Source organism: Schistocerca nitens, chromosome 2, assembly GCF_023898315.1.
Source record: "Schistocerca nitens isolate TAMUIC-IGC-003100 chromosome 2, iqSchNite1.1, whole genome shotgun sequence".
Classification (NCBI taxonomy): Eukaryota; Metazoa; Arthropoda; class Insecta; order Orthoptera; family Acrididae; genus Schistocerca; species Schistocerca nitens.
In genome coordinates, this window is record NC_064615.1 from 570,493,332 (window position 1) to 570,512,837 (window position 19,506).

Consider the following 19,506-nt stretch of genomic DNA (forward strand, 5'->3'; position numbering starts at 1 on the left):
TAACTGTTGACATGTCACATATGTATCTACCGCCACAAGCATTTTGATACTGTGAGCAACGCCGCATAGTGCCGAGATTGTTTACCTTACAACATGTAATACTGCCTGAGACAGTTTTGCCAATGAAGTTGCAATGGAATGACTGTAAATGACAAGATACTATGTATCGATGTTACAGGAATGTTAGTCTGCTTCACTGCTTCATTCTTATGCACGCTTTCCACATCGTCTTATAATGTGTCATTATGCCATAGGTCTGATGATGCGATAACACGAAAGGCGTCATAAAGAGTTAAATAAAAAGAAACAAAAATTTTGGTGTCTAAGACAAATGTAAAATCACTGATTACATTTATAACAGGAACTGTTTAAGTATCAAAGGAAACCGTGGATTTTACTCCCACTGAAAAAGGTAAAAGGTCTTCTTCGTTGCGGTAAACACGGTCTATGTGTCCAAAATTCCATGCGACAGTTTCATGTCTTATGCGGTGCAGACAAGTAGAATAATCGAGGAGAAGGGCGAGGGAAGTCAGTGACACATTCGACTAAAACAATAAAGCATTTAAACAGCCGCCCAGAATTGCCTCAGTTATAATCATGAAATTAAATGCGATGAAAGAAGTACTGAAGTCCAAAACGCGAAATTCGGAGAACAGCAGATGTATGCAGTACATGCAAATAAATATTGTATGTCGGAAAACCTAGAAAGATAGAAAGGAAGTTTCACATTAAACAAATTGCATTTCCTGAGGAACCGTTGTGTTCAGCTACTGTGAAACGTTTATAATCATGGATGAACATAGCAATCAGTCGCATGTAAATCTGTATTTTATTGCAGGTCAAGCTATATTTCAGCTGCAGTATAGCCGTCATCAATGCATTAAGTAGATAGTCATATAGACCCAGAAAGCTTGTATAAGAACATGTCGTTAAAACGGCTTTAAACTGTCCATAACTCAATTCACTCCGTAGATAGTTACAGGTTATTTTAACAAAATTTCCTGATACGTACTTTCTGGGTCTCTATGACTCGCTACTAAACGCACTGATGAGGACTGTACCGTAGAGCTGCAATAAAATAGGGACTGATACGCCATTGACTGCTGTGCTCATCCCTCATTACACACGTTGTAAGTAGGCTGTTTATGTTTTCTTATTGGCAACGTTACGTAGCGCTCTGTACGAAAATCACTGGCTGTGCTGTGTGCAGTCTGTTGCTAGTTTGCATTGTTGTCTGCCATTGTAGTGTTGGGCAGCGGCAGCTGGATGTTAACAGCGCGTAGCGTTGCGCAGTTGGAGGTGAGCAGCCAGCAGTGGTGGATGTGGGGAGAGAAATGGCGGAGTTTTGATATTTGTAAGAATGGATGTTATGAACTCCTATATATATTATGACTTTTGATGACTATTAAGGTAAATACATTGTTTGTTCTCTATCAAAATCTTTCATTTGCTAACTATGCCTATCAGTAGTTAGTGCCTTCCGTAGTTTGAATCTTTTATTTAGCTGGCAGTAGTGGCGCTCGCTGTATTGCAGTAGTTCGAGTAACGAAGATTTTTGTGAGGTAAGTGATTTGTGAAACGTATAGGTTAATGTTAGTCACGGCCATTCGTTTGTAGGAATTATTGAAAGTCAGATTGCTGTTCATCGCCAACAAAGGCTGGAATTTGCACTTCACTACCGCAACTGAAAGTCCAATGATGGGTGACAGATCGCCTTTTCAAATAAACCACTTTTTATATTTCATTGGACAGATGGCGGTTGGCGTGTACCGCCCTGCAACAACCTTTGGAAGGATGTAGGCCAGGTGAAGAAGCGTTGGGTTCTGTGGAATGTATTTGTGGCATTTCTTGGGTGATTTCGTCACTGAAGAAGGCACAACGGACCAACGAAAGTGTGCGTGTGTTCTCAGGGACCATCTGACCCGCTACATGCAGCTTGAATTTCCTCGGGACTATGGAATCTGCCAACAGGTCAGTTCAACATACCACGCAGGTCGCAGTGTACGCGCGTTGTTCAGAGGACACCAGGACGAGTTTACCGTACTCCCCTGTCCACCAGACTCCCCGGTTTTAATCCAATTGAGAATCTGTGGGACCACTCCGATGTGGCTGTTCTTCCCATGGATACTCTGCCGCGAAAGCTAGCGCAGTTGGCAACGGCACATGGAGTGGGCATCGCTTTGCATCCTCTTCGCTACGTTTCAGAACCTCCTGACTCTCTTTCTGCACGTCCACACTGTAAATGATGGATATTCAGGATTCTAACAGGTGATCACATTAATGTGACTGGACCGTGTGGTTCCATTTTAAGCAAAAGTTGTGAGCCTACACACAGTTTATTATTCTCACGGTGTATTTCGTTCACCAGAGCTGGAGACGTTAGGAGAATGTGCGTTTCACGGAATAATGAAGCGAGCTCCGCAAAAAATGAGAGCCATCTGAGCATGAAAGGGCGTAGCGGACGTGAAGGTCTACCTCAGCTATGAAAAGCGGCGCGATTCCATGGATACTTCAAGTGTGCTTGTATTACAGGCCGTGAGCAGACATAACAACAAAGCTCACAGCTTCTGAAAAAGACTGTTGTGTTGGGCGTCAAAGTATTGTGCACAAAAATGGAATCAACAGTTCGGGTGAGCACAATCACTGCACCATTCCGAGAAAACCTGAGAAAACACAGTTCTTAGACTTCCAAAGAGGAGAAACTGTCGTACGCCTGTCCTGAATGAATTTAAATTTTTAATCTCTAGAAAAAAAGAGCTTACAGCTCATTTTCAATGATGGTTTCAACCTTTCATGGGGTAATTAAATTCGGAGACGATCAGTCATAAGCACTAAGTAAAACTTTCACCTTCTTCACAAGTATAAACGTAAAGGATATACAAAATAGAAATGCGTCACATATTCTTACAGGAGATAGTACTGGTATAGTAAGAAGCCCTATAAAAATACGCTGATGAGCTAAAACCTTATGACCGCATCGCTAATAACGTGTTGGTTCGCCTTTGGAACCTAATACTCCAGCGATCGTGATTTACGTATCTTTGGTCTGTTTCTTACTTAAATGATAATTATTAATGGCCTGTTTTTCGAATTATTACTGAATGTGTAATGATACACTACTCTTCGTTTTAAACTGAAGCATTAAGCATTTTTTATGTAGAGAATCACTGATGCACGCTCTGTTACCAATGCAGCTGATGCCCGATGAAATGTCGTAAGCACTAATTACGAATAGTAAAAAGAATTTTACACAGTACTTTTCGGCTCTGAGGATAATTTCTCAACGACATTGATCACACTGCTCCTCAGTTTTCGACTTACAAAGCAAAGATGGACTGAATATGACAAAATTATGTTACATAGATCTGTTATACTACGAATACGCCTTTCTTGTTGATGGGTTTGCATTAGTACATCTGTGATGCTGAACTGTTGATATTCATCTGATCTACCGCTGTGTTCGCAACTTGCAGTTACAGCCAAACAAAACATGAACGATAAATAGTGTGGATAAGAAAAGAACATAAGCTTTTGAAATGTGGTGCCACAGAAGAATGCTGAAGTTTGGGTGAATAGATCAGGTAACTAAAGAGCAGGAGAGCAGGTAGTGAATAGAGCTGTGCAGAAAAGAAATTTGTGGCACAATATGACTAGAAGAAGGGATCGGGTAATGGAAATATTCTAAGACATCGAGATATCGCCGATTTAGTACTAGAGGGAAGTGTGTAGAGGGAGACCAAGTGATGAATACAGAAAGGACATTCAGAAGAATGTAAGTTGCAGTAGTTATTCGGATATGAAGACATATGGAGAGTTGCATCAAACTAGTCTTCAGAGAAAAGACCATTACAACTGGAGAAGCCGTAAATACAAACGTCAGATCCTCTAAAAACGACTGTGTCGCCTTGTTTCCTCTCGTTAGCTACTAACACGACCGTTAACACTGATTCCTTAGCTGTGGTGTTTAGGCGCACAAGGCTGCAGCAAGGGCTGTTACGACAGTATCACGATTCAGCAGAGACGCGATTCCGTGTCCACTGCAGTCTTAATTGACGAGGTTGTTGGGTCAGTCGCCGCGCGGAATGGCCGCGTGGTTTGAGGCTCCATTCACGAATTGCTTGACCCCTCCCGCCGGAGGTTCGAGTCCTCCCTCGGGCATGGGTATATGTGTGTGTGTTGTTCTCAACATAAGTTAGTTTGAGTAGTGTGTAAGTCCAGGGACCGATGACCTCAGCAGTTTGGTCCCCTAGGAATTCACACATTTTTTGTTGGGTCAGCACGGACACACGTAGGGGTTGTCTGCTGCGGGGCTGCATGTTCAACAACGTGCGCTGAAAGGTGTGCTACGGAACATCTGTGCTGCACCAGCACTGTACTCTGACGTTTAATCTGCCACAAACTACCGTTTATTCTGCTTTACAGAAATGGCATGCCTCCGACCTCCACTTTCTACGATCAGGAATGGATATCCAACACCTTGTGTCATTGTGGTTTGACCGTCTGTGACGGGTCAAAGGATATTTTAATTCTAGTGTCGTCCTGGTAGTCTTGTCGTCTTAACCTATTGGTATGGCACCGGAAATTTACGATGATATGCGTTCAATATTAGTCCTTATTTACTGTAGTGTTACTTATATGTATGTGTTCAATACGTTGTCAAACACCAGGCATAAAAATACTTGTACTGACGCTTGGAGCGTAATTACATGGGTAGCGCACGGCAGTAGTAGTTCCAGCGTCAAAGATAGAGGCAGCCGGCCGAGAGAAGAATAGTCAACAGCCATCTGAAACAATGACTTAATTGTTAAAAGAAATGTTATCGCTTTACGTTTTTTTTTGTGTGTGTGAATGGTTCCAAAAAATTTGACATGGATGTTATACTCGGTCCAGACAGGGAATTAACGTGGAGAAGTCGTGTTGAAAAGTCAACTTCACACTGGAACATTCGCTGACCTGAAGCAGTTTCCTTGTTTAGCTGTGCGAGTTCCGCCAGTGAAATACTACCTAGCGGGTCCCATGGATGAATCATGGAATTACTATTGACACAGATAAGGTTTATGTAATAGGGAGGGCTTGAAGATTTTATTGGCGGGAGTAATATTTTACTGTGGAGGCTGTCCGGAAATCAAGTATTTATTATGGAGTCGTAACTGAATTTGAGAACACATGCCGACCTAGGTTGTTGTGCAAATTCGAACTAGTAATCCAGTGCTGGAAAGCCAGAAGCCGGCCTCAGTGGCCAAGCGGTTCTAGGCGCTTCAGTCTGAAACCGCGCGACCGCTACGGTCGCAGGTTCGAATCCTGCCTCGGGCATGGATGTTTGTGATGTCCTTAGGTTAGTTAGGTTTAAGTAGTTCTAAGTTCTAGGGGACTGATGACCTCAGATGTTAAGTCCCATAGTGCTCAGAGCCATTGAAAGCCACAATTGAGTGTGGCAGTGATTGTTTTGGTTTATGTGGATTGTACACTGTAATAGAATCGAGTGCTCGTTGTGCTGATCTGTGGGATTTCCATACATTATGATGATATAGAAGTGCTTTGTTGGTATAAAGCAATGGAATGTTATTTCGCTTTGAGCCATAGTGACACAGTTTACGATATTTGATACTGAAGTGGCACTGGAGAAATTCGGAACGTGATCATTTATTGGTCGTACAGTGGTCATTGACCGTAAACTGTCTAGATCTTTCCCGTAACTAAAAATAGTAATCCCTTGGAGCCATTAACATTGAAACATTAATGCACTGTAATTACTTTCGTTTGCTTAAGTGGCAAGTAACCGTTCACTTCGGTACAGATAATGGGTCACGATTTGCCAACAATGAAGAGGTTTAAATTTTGCTTTGATTGTATAACTTCAGGTCTTAAAGTGGAGGTGGCACATGGGTTTTCTCTTTGTATTTTTTGTGAATGTTATATTGCTTCACTGGGGGATAGATTTTTACTGGCACTCGACCATTACCGTCAACTTATTATGTATGAACAATCTTAAATGAAGCTACCGTGCGTATAAAGAAAATGAAGAAGTTCCGACTTTTACTTACAGAAAAAGAAAGGTTGTTCCCAAACTAAACTACACTCCTGGAAATGGAAAAAAGAACACATTGACACCGGTGTGTCAGACCCACCATACTTGCTCCGGACACTGCGAGAGGGCTGTACAAGCAATGATCACACGCACGGCATAGCGGACACACCAGGAACCGCGGTGTTGGCCGTCGAATGGCGCTAGCTGCGCAGCATTTGTGCACCGCCGCCGTCAGTGTCAGCCAGTTTGCCGTGGCATACGGAGCTCCATCGCAGTCTTTAACACTGGTAGCATGCCGCGACAGCGTGGACGTGAACCGTATGTGCAGTTGACGGACTTTGAGCGAGGGCATATAGTGGGCATGCGGGAGGCCGGGTGGACGTACCGCCGAATTGCTCAACACGTGGGGCGTGAGGTCTCCACAGTACATCGATGTTGTCGCCAGTGGTCGGCGGAAGGTGCACGTGCCCGTCGACCTGGGACCGGACCGCAGCGACGCACGGATGCACGCCAAGACCGTAGGATCCTACGCAGTGCCGTAGGGGACCGCACCGCCACTTCCCAGCAAATTAGGGACACTGTTGCTCCTGGGGTATCGGCGAGGACCATTCGCAACCGTCTCCATGAAGCTGGGCTACGGTCCCGCACACCGTTAGGCCGTCTTCCGCTCACGCCCCAACATCGTGCAGCCCGCCTCCAGTGGTGTCGCGACAGGCGTGAATGGAGGGACGAATGGAGACGTGTCGTCTTCAGCGATGAGAGTCGCTTCTGCCTTGGTGCCAATGATGGTCGTATGCGTGTTTGGCGCCGTGCAGGTGAGCGCCACAATCAGGACTGCATACGACCGAGGCACACAGGGCCAACACCCGGCATCATGGTGTGGGGAGCGATCTCCTACACTGGCCGTACACCACTGGTGATCGTCGAGGGGACACTGAATAGTGCACGGTACATCCAAACCGTCATCGAACCCATCGTTCTACCATTCCTAGACCGGCAAGGGAACTTGCTGTTCCAACAGGACAATGCACGTCCGCATGTATCCCGTGCCACCCAACGTGCTCTAGAAGGTGTAAGTCAACTACCCTGGCCAGCAAGATCTCCGGATCTGTCCCCCATTGAGCATGTTTGGGACTGGATGAAGCGTCGTCTCACGCGGTCTGCACGTCCAACACGAACGCTGGTCCAACTGAGGCGCCAGGTGGAAATGGCATGGCAAGCCGTTCCACAGGACTACATCCAGCATCTCTACGATCGTCTCCATGGGAGAATAGCAGCCTGCATTGCTGCGAAAGGTGGATATACACTGTACTAGTGCCGACATTGTGCATGCTCTGTTGCCCGTGTCTATGTGCCTGTTGTTCTGTCAGTGTGATCATGTGATGTATCTGACCCCAGGAATGTGTCAATAAAGTTTCCCCTTCCTTGGACAATGAATTCATGGTGTTCTTATTTCAATTTCCAGGAGTGTATTTTAATGGCTAAGGAATGAAAAATAGAATTATACGAAATTAAATGAAAGTATATTAAAGTCTTAAAATAGTTTGCGAGGGAAACAATATTAAGACAAAGTTATTATTGGTCTACAAATAGTTAAGTGAACAGTGCCACAGTAAGTTTGAATTACTACTAGCTTGTGGTTTTACCTGGGCAGAATTTCAAATGAGAAGGATAAACAATATTTAAAAGAAAGGACGTTTAATCTAGTAGACGATTAATATCAAAATATATACTTCATGCTAAAATATTTTTGGAAAGAAAAATAAAATTTAATCCAAAATAAAACACTTATTTCATACCGAAATAAAACGGAGCGAAAAGTTGTCGAGAAAAATTGCATAGTTGACTAAGGGTTTAGTTATATTTTAGGTATGAAATGCCTGGAGTTTATTAATAATCTGAGGAGAACCTGCACCATTACGTGATACAATTTACTGTTAAGTGGACGAAATTGACTAAGCGGTTGTTCTGCTTTGAATCAATTAACTTTGAGTGATAGGCGATGTCGTGATAAAACCGTATAGACCTCATTCATTAAACATTTAGTTGAGTACAACTGGTAGATAATACGTAGTAACTAATCAGTGGACAGTTCAGATACTATAAGGCGCAGTTGCTAGGTTGAAATAATTTAAATTAAATAATAGTAGATTTGTGCAGGAACAAGGTAACATCAAATGCATACAGGGGGCATGTATACGTAGTTACATTTCGTCACATTCATAAGGACGATGTAAGAGTTGTTTACTTATTTAGTACAAGAAGTGTGGACCACTGATAACATCCCCTTATTGCAACATACAGCATGCAGTGGTAATCCTGAGCTGAGAGTGTGTACACAGTAGCGACTATTTGTTTACGTAAACACGAATGTGTCTTCTGTTAAGTGCAAAGGAGTGATTAGTCTGCCAAGTTATTGCTGCTTGTGAATGAAAGAAGGGCGACCTTGGGTTTTCAGAAAGTGGTAAGCAAATCATGAAGCTAGAATTATGTATTCGAAATAGAGAATATTTGGTGCAGTTCATAACTCAGTAACGAGATAACTTCTCTCCAGCACAATTTAAAGACTTTTATGTAAAATAAATACTGTGCAATGGATTGCTGGAACATCGCACGATTCTCAACAAAAGTACAGTGACCCCTAATTCGTCTAGTATTTTCATCTGCACATGCTCCTCCCATCTGCACAGGCTCCTTTTAGTTTTGTCCATTACGAATTCCTATAGGAGCATGGGAAACGTTCTATTCAGGAAACTGCATGTATCGTGGCGTTGCGAATCGTCATGGAACTACACGCCCAGCGTTGTCACGAAATATGATGAGTCTAGGCCGTATCGAGTGTGGCATATTCGACAGCCATCTGTCGGGAGAGCATGTCCCTCCCGGGAATTAATGCAATGCAGGATGTCTTCTGTAGCAACAAATTATTTGCACTTGAACAAAAAGCTGTTCATTTTCCCGTCGGAGTGCGTACAGGCACGGTATTATTTTGAAGCACTGAAATAGATCTCGCTGTTACATTCACTAACAGCAAATATAAGATTTACGGGGTGGTTATAATAAAGTGCAACTGTTTACAGAGGTGCTGTGTGAACTGCAGTTATCGTAGGGAGCAAACCTTGGTGGATATTCTAATGTGTTAACTCAGAATCGGTGTACTACGCAATTATTTTATGAGTACCAAACATGATAGATATTGTAATATGTTAAAGTACAACCGGTTTACGCTGGAGAAAATTAGTTTCAATTTTGGCCACCGGGTACAAATCAGGCGCTGTGAAAGTAAGAAAGACGTATAGAAATGTTTCCATATGTAATGGATTAGGAACGGGACGTTAGGAACGGGACGTGTGCAGAGAAGGTCAAACAACTGAGAAAGGCATAATGTTGTGGCTCCGTAAACCTTCCTGGTGCCGTAGTTGATGATTTTCATATCGGGTCTCCAGCCGGAACGTAACGTCATCTTGCCGAAATATTTCGGCGGTCCATCTGGCCGTAAGCCGTCGCACTAACTCGTCGGAACTGTAATCAAACCGCAGCGGCGGCTCCGTTATACACCGCCTGTGGGTACACCGCACGTGCGCGAACGTGAACTGAACCTCTAGCGCGAAGTACGACAGCGCTCCGGTAGCGAAAAATCGCAGAAACCAAAAATCGATGCCAAACACTGTTGACACCTTTTGATGACCGTAGCAAAGACCGTTGTTTTTATGTCAAACAAGACAGGGTTCCAGGTTCTACTTAAAGAATTCCCCTTTATCCCTGCTTATAATATTGTCAGAGAGCCTGATCTAGGTAACGATTCAGAGCATCTCTCCCATGTGGGCAAGCCATAAACTTAAGGTTTCAATTGTCTGCATCCCAATATGAAGTTCACGATGCAAAACTTCCATTTTTAGATGTCTTGGTCTACAGGAGGGATGATGGAACGTTAGGACATAATGCTTATCGTAATCTCGCCCATACGGACCGATATCTTCATGCATCAAGTTGTCATCCATCGTTGTCAAAGCAAAGGGGCTACGTAGATTGGTAAAAAGAGCTCATGCTGTCTCAGATGCAGATAGTTTGACACAAGAACTGGATCATCTAAAAGCAGTGTTCAAGCAGAATGCTTGTCGCGCCAATCAGATCCGCCGTGCTCTGCAGACGGGACCTTCGCGGGAAAAAAATATAGGACACAATCTAATCGGTAGCGCTCCTACCTTTCGCTGTAAGTAAATCTTCAAAAATAGGAAGAATTTTAAAGATATTTGACATTAAAAGTGTATTCCGTCCGCCAGCTAAGACTAGGGCGCTGCTTGGTTCGGTGAAGAATGATTTCGATTTGAGAAAGCCCGATGTCTACAGAATTCCCTGCCATTGCGGGAAAGCCTATAGTGAACAGACGATTCGTTCTGTCCAATAACGATGCGTGGGGCACCACGGTATGCGCGTTTATTACAGCCAGGAAAATCTGCAGTTGCGGAACCTTGTCTTACTGAAGGACATAAAATGTTGTATCATGAGACACAAGTGGTTGGCCCTGCGTCGCATTATTGGGACTGTGTAGTGAAAGGAGCCACTGAAACCTGGCTATCTGAAAATATTATAAACGGAGATAAGGAGTATCCTTTAAGTAAAAGTAATAACCCTCTTTTGTTTGACATTAAAAAACGACGGTCTTTGTTTCGGTCATCAAAAGGGGACGAAAAAATGTTTGATATCGATTTATAGTTTCCGCTAGTTTTCACCACCGGTGCGCTGCCATGCTTTGCGCTAGAGTGCAATTACAGTTGTATACACGCGCTGGACCTACAGACGGTGTATTAAAGAAGCGGCCGCCACGATTTGATTTCAATTACGAGTAGTTAGTGTGACGCCTTACGCACCTGAAGATGGCGGCCAGTTGAGCAGCCGAAATATTGTGTTAAGATGATGTTATGTTCCGTCTGAAGACCTGTTACGAATATCAAGGCATAATATTGATTTTATCATTAACCACAGTTTACACAATTGTTTCAGTATGAGCACCGGAGACGTGGAGCAGATGCTGCATCCATAAGATGACGTGATCAACAGTTGCTCACAGTAGTTGCTGTGGAATATGATCGACGTGTTCGTAGTCTTCAGATCAGGTAGAGGCTGAACGTGTCCTTGGTTAACGCGTTCTTTTAGATATTCGCAGAGCCAAAAGTCACATGGGTACAGATTAGGCATGGCATTAGACAGGTCTTCCATTGGGCGAACGACATGGGGTTTTGCCCTGTCTTGCATGAAAACAGTGGTTTACACACAGTTTCTCTAATTCACAGCAGCAATCACATGCTATATAGGAAAGTCTCGATAAAGTGCAGACGGCATGGTACACAAGACAGGCCCCCTGAGTGTATTCTCTTCTAAAAGAACGAACCGAGAATAAAGGTGATCGTGAATCCACAACACAGAGTCACATACGGTGTGTGCAATCACTCTGTAATGAAAATGAACCTCGTCACTCTACAGAATATTGCACGGCCACAAATTATCAATTTTGACCCATGACAGAAAAAAAAGAGCAAATTCAAAATGTTGCTGCGGATAAAGAGGTATCATTTACAGCGCCGTCAGGGTCTTGTATGGGTACCAGTATAATATAGACCGCAAAACGTTTCTTACTATTGACCATGAGATCGACAGTTCTCTTGGCACTCCGAGAGCACTAGTACTAGCAACAGCAACGTCGTTAAACAATTTACAACGAGATAGCATGCCTTCGTCTTCTGGGTGCCACACCAAGTTCACCCGTGTTTTAGAATTTCATTATTATCTTCCTTAATGAGAAGAGCCTCCCCTCAGATCTTCCAGTCGGCGATGCTCTCTCAGTGCAGCACCATAATTGCTGCCGTTCACAGAAAACAGTTTCACTAACAGCGCGAGGCCCCTCTTCTCGACATCCATACTGTTCACTCACATTATGGCTTGTCCAATGAAAGCGTGGATGAGATACCGTCACTGTACAGCGCCAGATTTGCGCCTGATGCCCAAAATGGGAATTAATTTGTTTCCAGCGTAAATAGGTTGCGCCTTAACGTATTATCATATCTACCAAGATTCACAGCCTTACGATAATTACAACACGCACTGCACCTGAGTGAATAGCTAGCATCCGATAATATCAGCATTAGTAAGCAAGAATAAAGCTGTCTCTGACTATTTTACATGAGCTTGAATTGTTCAAAGATGCCTAAGCTCTGATGTAATATTACACGAAATTTTACGAAGGACAAAAAGAGAGAAACGTTTTGCTGATTACACTGCCAGAAAAAAACATTAGTACACCGATTTAGTGGTTTTCAGTACATTCACGATTTATTATTGCAGCTGTCCACATGGAGTACATGTAATGATTTCACTCACAGACCAATAACACAAGCGGTTCTGCGGTACCAGGTAGCCTACCCAAGCCATCCTGAAACACCCATATTAGTCCGTGATGTAGCCTCCATGCGCAGTAGTGCATGCGCTGACCCTCGAATCCAGTCGACCGGACAGTTAGCGAATACTGTCCTGTGGTACGTAATACCACACATGTTCGACCTGTTCACGTAGTTCTGTAAGGGCTGCTGGTTGGCGAGTCAAACAAGTCAGTTACCGCCCATTATATCCCACACATGCTCAACTGGTGGCAAGTCCGGAGATCACCCTGGACAGAGAACTTGCTGCACGTCTCGCACAGCACGTTGACTTTCACACGCAGTGTGTGGGTGAGCATTATCCTGTTGGAGCAACACATCACGTCACTGTTGCAAGAACGGCAAAAGAATGGGTCTAACTACATCCTGCATTTAGCGAGCGCTGGTTAGCGACCGTTCGAGAAACACCAAAGGTGAACGAGAGTTATAGCTTATAGCACCCCAGACCATAAGGCCTGGGAAGGAGCCAGTGTATCTTGGACAAACGAACACTACGAGATAGCGCTCATCAGGCCTACGCCGTACGCGCAAGCGACCATCACTCGCGTGCAGGCAGAGTCTGCTTTCATTTCTGAAGACCAAGTCGAGCCATTCAGTCTTCCAAGTGATCCTCTGGCGGTACCCGCCGTGCACATCGATACTGTGGCTTGAGTGGAAGTCGGACTAGAGGTGTGCGTACTTTTAGTCTGACTGCTAAAAACCGGTTTGCAACAGTTCGAGTTTACCCGTCTGGGCTCACGCGACCTCTTATCTGTGCTGTGGTTGCTGTATGATCTGCCACTTCTGCCCTTACAATACAACGACCCTGGTGGGCGTTATCCACAGACTCTTCAACGGATACGAGAATGTTCAGTTGAGCACTGATACCAGCACTGCTGCACAACAGATGCAGCTCGTCGACTTTGTGTGGAATTTCTGAGAAAGGATAATTCCGCCACTCATAAGGTCACAATTTGGCCCCTTTCCAACTTGTCTCAGTTAGCTGTAGGAAGTTAAGGTGCATCTCCTTGGTATGGTCGCCTGCTTATTTCAGAATTTTGTATCACACCGAGCTTTCCCTATTAAAAGGTAGACACAGCTGGCGCTCTGGTAGCTATGTCACTATGCTATCTGTTAGCGGACGACGTTGAAACCATTATCATCACATCTACCATCGTCCATCTACATCTACATCTGCATGGTTACTCTGCCATTCACACTTAAGTGCCTGGCAGGGGGTTCATCGAACCATTTTCATACTACTTCTCTATCACTCCACTGTCGAATGGCGTGTGGGAAAAAGGAACACCTAAATCTTCCGGTTCGAGCTCTGATTTCCCTTATTTTATTATGATGATTATTTCTCCCTACGTAGGTGGGTGTCAACAAAATATTTTCTCATTCGGAAGAGATAGTTGGTGATTGAAATTTCGTAAATAGATTTCGCCGCAAAGAAAACCGCCTTTGTTTCAGTGAATGCCACCACAACTCGCGTATCATATCTGTGACTCTCTCACCCTTATTGCAGATAACACGAAACGACGTGCCCTTCTTTGCACTTTTTCGATGTCCTCTGTCAATCCTACCTGGTAAGTATCCCACACCGCTTAAGAATATTCCAGCAGAGGACGGACAAGTGTAATGTAGGCCGTCTCTTTAGTGGGTTTTTCGCAACTTCTAAGTCTTCTGCCAACAAAGCGCAGTCTTTGTTTCGCCTTCTCTACAATATTATCTATGTCGTCTTTCCAATTTCAGTTGCTCGTAATTGTAATTCCTGGGTATTTATTCGAATTGACAGACGTTAGGTTTGTGAGATTTATTATATACCCAAAACTTGTCGGATTTCTTTGAGTACCCATGTGGATGACCTCGCACTTTTCTTTGTTAAGCGCCAACTGCCACTTTTCGCATCATACAGAAAGTCCCTCTAGATCATTTTGTAATTGGAATTGATTGTCTGATGATTTAACTAGACACTAAATTACAGCGTCTCTCCAAACAATGTAAGGGAGTTGCTCAAATTACCACCTAGATCATTTATGCCTATCAGGAACAGCAGAGGGCCTATGACACTACCTTGAGAAACGCGAGATGTCACTTCTGTTCTACTCGATGATTTACCGTCTATCACTACGAACTATGACCTCTTTGAGAGGAGATGACGAATCCAGTCACACAACTCAGACGATACTCCATATGTATCAATTTGATTAATAGTCGCTTATGAGGAACGGTATCAAAAGCCTTCTGGAAATCTAGGAATATGGAATCGATCTCAGATGCCTTGTCGACAGCACTCAATACTTCCTAGGAATAAAGAGCTACCTGTGTAGCACAAGAACGATATTTTCCGAATCCGTGTTGGTTATGTATCAATGAGTCATTTTCTTCAAGGTGATTCATAATGTTCGAGTACAGTATATGCTCCAAAATCCCACTGAAAATTGAGGTTACTGATATTGGTCTGTAATTAAATGCACAGACTCCGTCTTCAGGCCAAAAGTGGCCCATCGGGACCCTCCGACCGCCGTGTCATCCTCAGCTAAGGATGCGGACAGAAGGGGCGTGTGGTCAGCACACCACTCTCCCAGTCGTTACGATGGTTTTCTTTGACCGGAGCCGCTACTATCCGGTCGAGTAGCACCTCAACTGGCATCACGAGGCTGAGTGCACCCCGAAAACTGGCAACAGCGGATGGCGGCCGAGATGGTCACCCATCTAAGTGCCGGCCGCGCCCGACATCGCCCAACTTTGGTGATCTGACGGGAACCGGTGTATCCACTGCGGCGAGGCTGTTGCTTTAATGAAATGGCTTACTCATATTTCCTTTCTTGAATATTGGTGTGACGTGTGCTACTTTCCAGTCATTAGGAACAGATCTTCGGTCAAGTGAGCGGTTGTATATGATTGCTAAGAAAGGCCGTATTGTGTCTGCATACTCTGAAAGGAATGTGGCTGGTATACCATCTGCACCGGAAGACTTAACTTTTTTAAGTGATTAGAGTTGTTTCGCAACACCCAAGATATATACTTTTATGTCACTCATGGTAACAGCTGTTCTGGTTTCCAATTCTGTAATAATTGCTTCGTCTTCTTTCGCGAAGGAATAACGGAAAACTGTATTTGGTAACGCCGCTTTAGTGACACCATCATCGGTAACATTTCCATCGCTATCGCGCAGTGATGGTATTGACTGTCTTTGCCACTGGTGTACTTTACATACGATCAGAATCTCTTTGGATTTTCTACTATATTTTGAGACGATGTTTTATTGTGGAAACTATTAAAAGCATGTGGCGTCATCGGATCAAAATCGACGTCGTCTTTCCTAGTATATTAACATTTTTCCAGGAAGTGTACAATTTCGGTCTTCATAAGACGTGAACTGGAAAAATAACCAAACTACAATAAGGTAATTCCACTAATAGATGAGAAAAAGATTTATTAAACGGTTGACTTGCGAAACCGAACTGCAAGTTCATGTGAGACCAGAAAATGTCAAGAGAGAGTGCAGTGAATGCAGTACATGGCAGAGAGACGAGAGAAGGGCAGAGACTCGCCTGCGGTGGGACGGTGATGCCCGCGAGCGAGAGCAGGCCCAGCAGGATGATGGGCATCCAGCAGACGGCGTCGGTGGCCACGATGAGCGTCATGCGGCGCGCCATGGTGGCCGAGTCTGGCCGCTTGTGCTGCTGCTGGACGGCGCGCTGCGTGGTGCGCGCCACCGCGTACATCCACACGTAGCCCAGCGCGATCACCGAGAACGACGCCAGGTTCAGGACTGCAACAGCGCCGACACGTCACGCTCTCCTCCAGCACTCCGTCCTCCACTGTGCGTCTGATACCTGCACATACACTGATCAGCCACAACATTACCACCACCGACCTATCAACGATACAAACCCGCACAGACGATAGCAACATCACCTGGAGACTAAAGACTGATAATCAGATACATGCAAGATGCGTGTACACTTATTCTCATACATTAAGGATAATGCAGATACCTGGTGAAACAACGCTCTGGTCGGCGGTTTGCGGGATTAAATCACCTCGGGGTATGACCATGCGGTGCATTTGACCTGCGATCGTCGCACGGTGGCGCTGGCAGCAGTCCACATACGCAGAGGTGTGTTGGTGCGTGTCAGAGTACGGTGCAGCGAGTAAGTGTGCAGACGTTTTCAGACGTGCTAATGGTGACTGTGTGTTGAAAATGGCTCAAAGAACACATATTGATGACGCTATGAGGGGTAGAATACTAGGGCGACTGGAGGCTGGACAAACACAGCAGGTCATAGCACGGGTCCTGCGTGTGCCACAAAGTGTGATGTCACGATTATGGCAACGATTCCAGCACACAGGAAACGTGCCCAGGTGCTACAGTACCTGACTCCCACAGTGTACAACACTACAACAAGACCGATATCTCACCATCAGTGCCCGCAGAAGGCCACGGAGTACTGCAGGTAGCCTTGCTCGGGACCTTACCGCAGCCACTGGAACAGCTGTCTCCAAACACACAGTCTACAGGCCAACTGAACAGACATGGTGTATTCGTCCGGAGACCTGCAAGGTGCATTCCACTGACCCCTTGTTACATTTGAGTCCGTAAAGCTTGGTGTCAAGAACACAGTACATGGTCATTGGAACAGTGGTCCCAGGTTATGTTCACAGACGAGTCCAGGTATAGTGTGAACAGTGATTCTCGCCGAGTTTTCATCTGGCGTGATCCAGGAACCAGAACAACCCCTTAATGTCCTTGAAAGGGACCTGTATGGAGGTCGTGGTTTGATGGTGAGGGGTGGAACTACGATTGGTGCACGTACACCCCTCCATGTCTTTGACAGAGTAACCGTAACAGGTCAAGTGTATCGGGACGTAATTTTGCACCAGTATGCCCGCCGTTTCAGGGGTGCAGTGGGTCCCACCTTCCTCCTAATGGATGATAACGCACGGCCCCAAAGACTTGCGATCGTGTAGGAGTACCTTGAAACAGAAGATGTCAGTGGAATGGAGTGGCTTGCCTGTTCTCCAGACCTAAATCCCATCGAGCACGTCTGGGATGCTCTCGGTCGACGTATCGCTGCACGTCTTCAAAAGCCCCGGGGACACTTCAGGAGCCCCGACCGGCACTGGTGCAAGATTGGGAGGCTATACCCCCGCAGCTGCTCGACCACCTGATCCAGAGTATGCCAACCCGTTGTGCAGCCTGTTTAGGTGTGCACGTTGATCATATCCCATATAATGGGCAGGAAACAGTGGAGTTCTGTTGCACATGTGTCGCGGGACGGTTTCCTCAACATATAACCAATACCGTAGACTGATCTGGGTCGTGTGTGTTCACTATGTGCCTATGCTATTAGCGTCGGTTTTGTATAGTGCCACGTTGTGTGGCACCACATTCTGCACTTACCCTTAATTTATGAGCATGAGTGTAGTATCAGTGAGCGTGCTGTCCTTGTGCAGAACGAGGAACGAGCGAGATCTATCTGAGTCTGACAGAGGGTGGGTTGTGATGGCCTGGAGATCTGAGACGAGCATTTCGGAAACTGCACGACTGGTCGGGTGTTTGTGGGGTGCTGTGGCAAGTATCAGCAACAAGCGGTGAAACCAAGGTGAAACCATGGGCAGACGTGGTATGGACGTCTATCCCTCATTACAGATGTCGGGCTTCGTAGGCTGAGCAGTCTCGTAGAACAGGATAGGCAGCGAATTGTGGTGGAGCAAACATCAGACTTTAATGCTGGGTATAGAACAAATGTGTCAGTACACACAGTGCCCCAAATACTCCTAATGATAGTCATCTGCAGCCGACGACCCATGCATGTGCCAATGTTACCACCACGACATCGGCAACTACGACTGAAATGGGTACGTGACCATCGGCACTGGACGTTGGCGCAGTGGCAGAGCGTTGCATGGTGTAATGAATCCCGATATCTTCTTCATCATTTCCATGGGAGAGCAGGAATCCGTCGTCTTCCAGGAGAACAGCTCCTTAACACACGTTCTGCGGGACGCAGACAAGCTGATAGTAGCTCCATATGCTCTGGGGAACATTCACGTGGCCATACACCAGTCCAGTAGACTTCATGCATTGAACCATGACGGCCAAGGAGTTGCAGACTTACGTACAGCCCTTCTGGCGATTATGTTTCCCGACGGCAGTGGCACTTTTCTCCAAGATAATGCGCAATGTCTCAAGGCCAGGAGTGTGATGGAGTGATTCGAGGAACACAATGGCGAGTTGTCGTCCTGCCCCCGCCAACTCGCCAGATCTGGACCCAATGGGACAGACCTGGGATGTGAATGAACGAGCATCATAGCAGCCTCCCTGGAATTTATGGGTATTAGGTGAATTGTTTGCATATATGTGGTGCCAGCTCCCTACAGCAACCTATCAAGACCTCATTTCTTCTATGCCAAGACGCATCCCGCTGTTATCCCTCCCTACATTGGACATAACGGCTAATAGGATGTTGGTCATAATGGTCTGGCTGATCATTGCACATTACCTCATCAAGACTATCAAGACACTCCTACGTAATGTGGTACTGACTACTAAACCTCACACAAGGTGGACTCGCCATTGCCGTGCGGTTAAAGGCGCTGCAGTCTGGAACCGCAAGACCGTTACGGTCACAGGTTCGAATCCTGCCTCGGGCATGGATGTTTGTGATGTCCTTAGGTTAGTTAGGTTTAACTAGTTCTAAGTTCTAGGGGACTAATGACCTCAGCAGTTGAGTCCCATAGTGCTCAGAGCCATTTGAACCATTTTTGACTCGCCATTATAAAAGGAAATGGCGAGTGTTGTGTTGTCAATTGAGATAAAACAACAGGAAAGTGGGTCACTCAGGAGAGATCAGTTACATTAAACGTGGCGTAGTCATATGATGTCACCTGAGTAACAGATCCCTCAGGCTCAATTCCATCCTTCCAAAGTTGCTGAAGGTGACTGTTGTTGATGTGATTGTGAAGTAGAAACTCGAACGAGCAACTACATCTAAACCAAAATCGGAGACAGTAGAGCATTCCGGACGGTGGTTGTAAAAAATTCATTTGAAA

The 19,506-nt window shown here is 45.2% G+C and overlaps 1 protein-coding gene across 1 annotated transcript in view; it reads right to left on the reverse strand.

Moving 5' to 3' along the window:
* LOC126235164 (G-protein coupled receptor GRL101-like) overlaps window positions 1-19,506 on the reverse strand; it is a 412,667-nt gene that overhangs the window by 49,153 nt on the left and 344,008 nt on the right. The window contains exon 24 of the mRNA XM_049943896.1: window positions 16,002-16,222. Coding sequence (XP_049799853.1) covers window positions 16,002-16,222 — 221 coding nt within the window. The remainder of the gene's footprint in view (window positions 1-16,001; window positions 16,223-19,506) is intronic.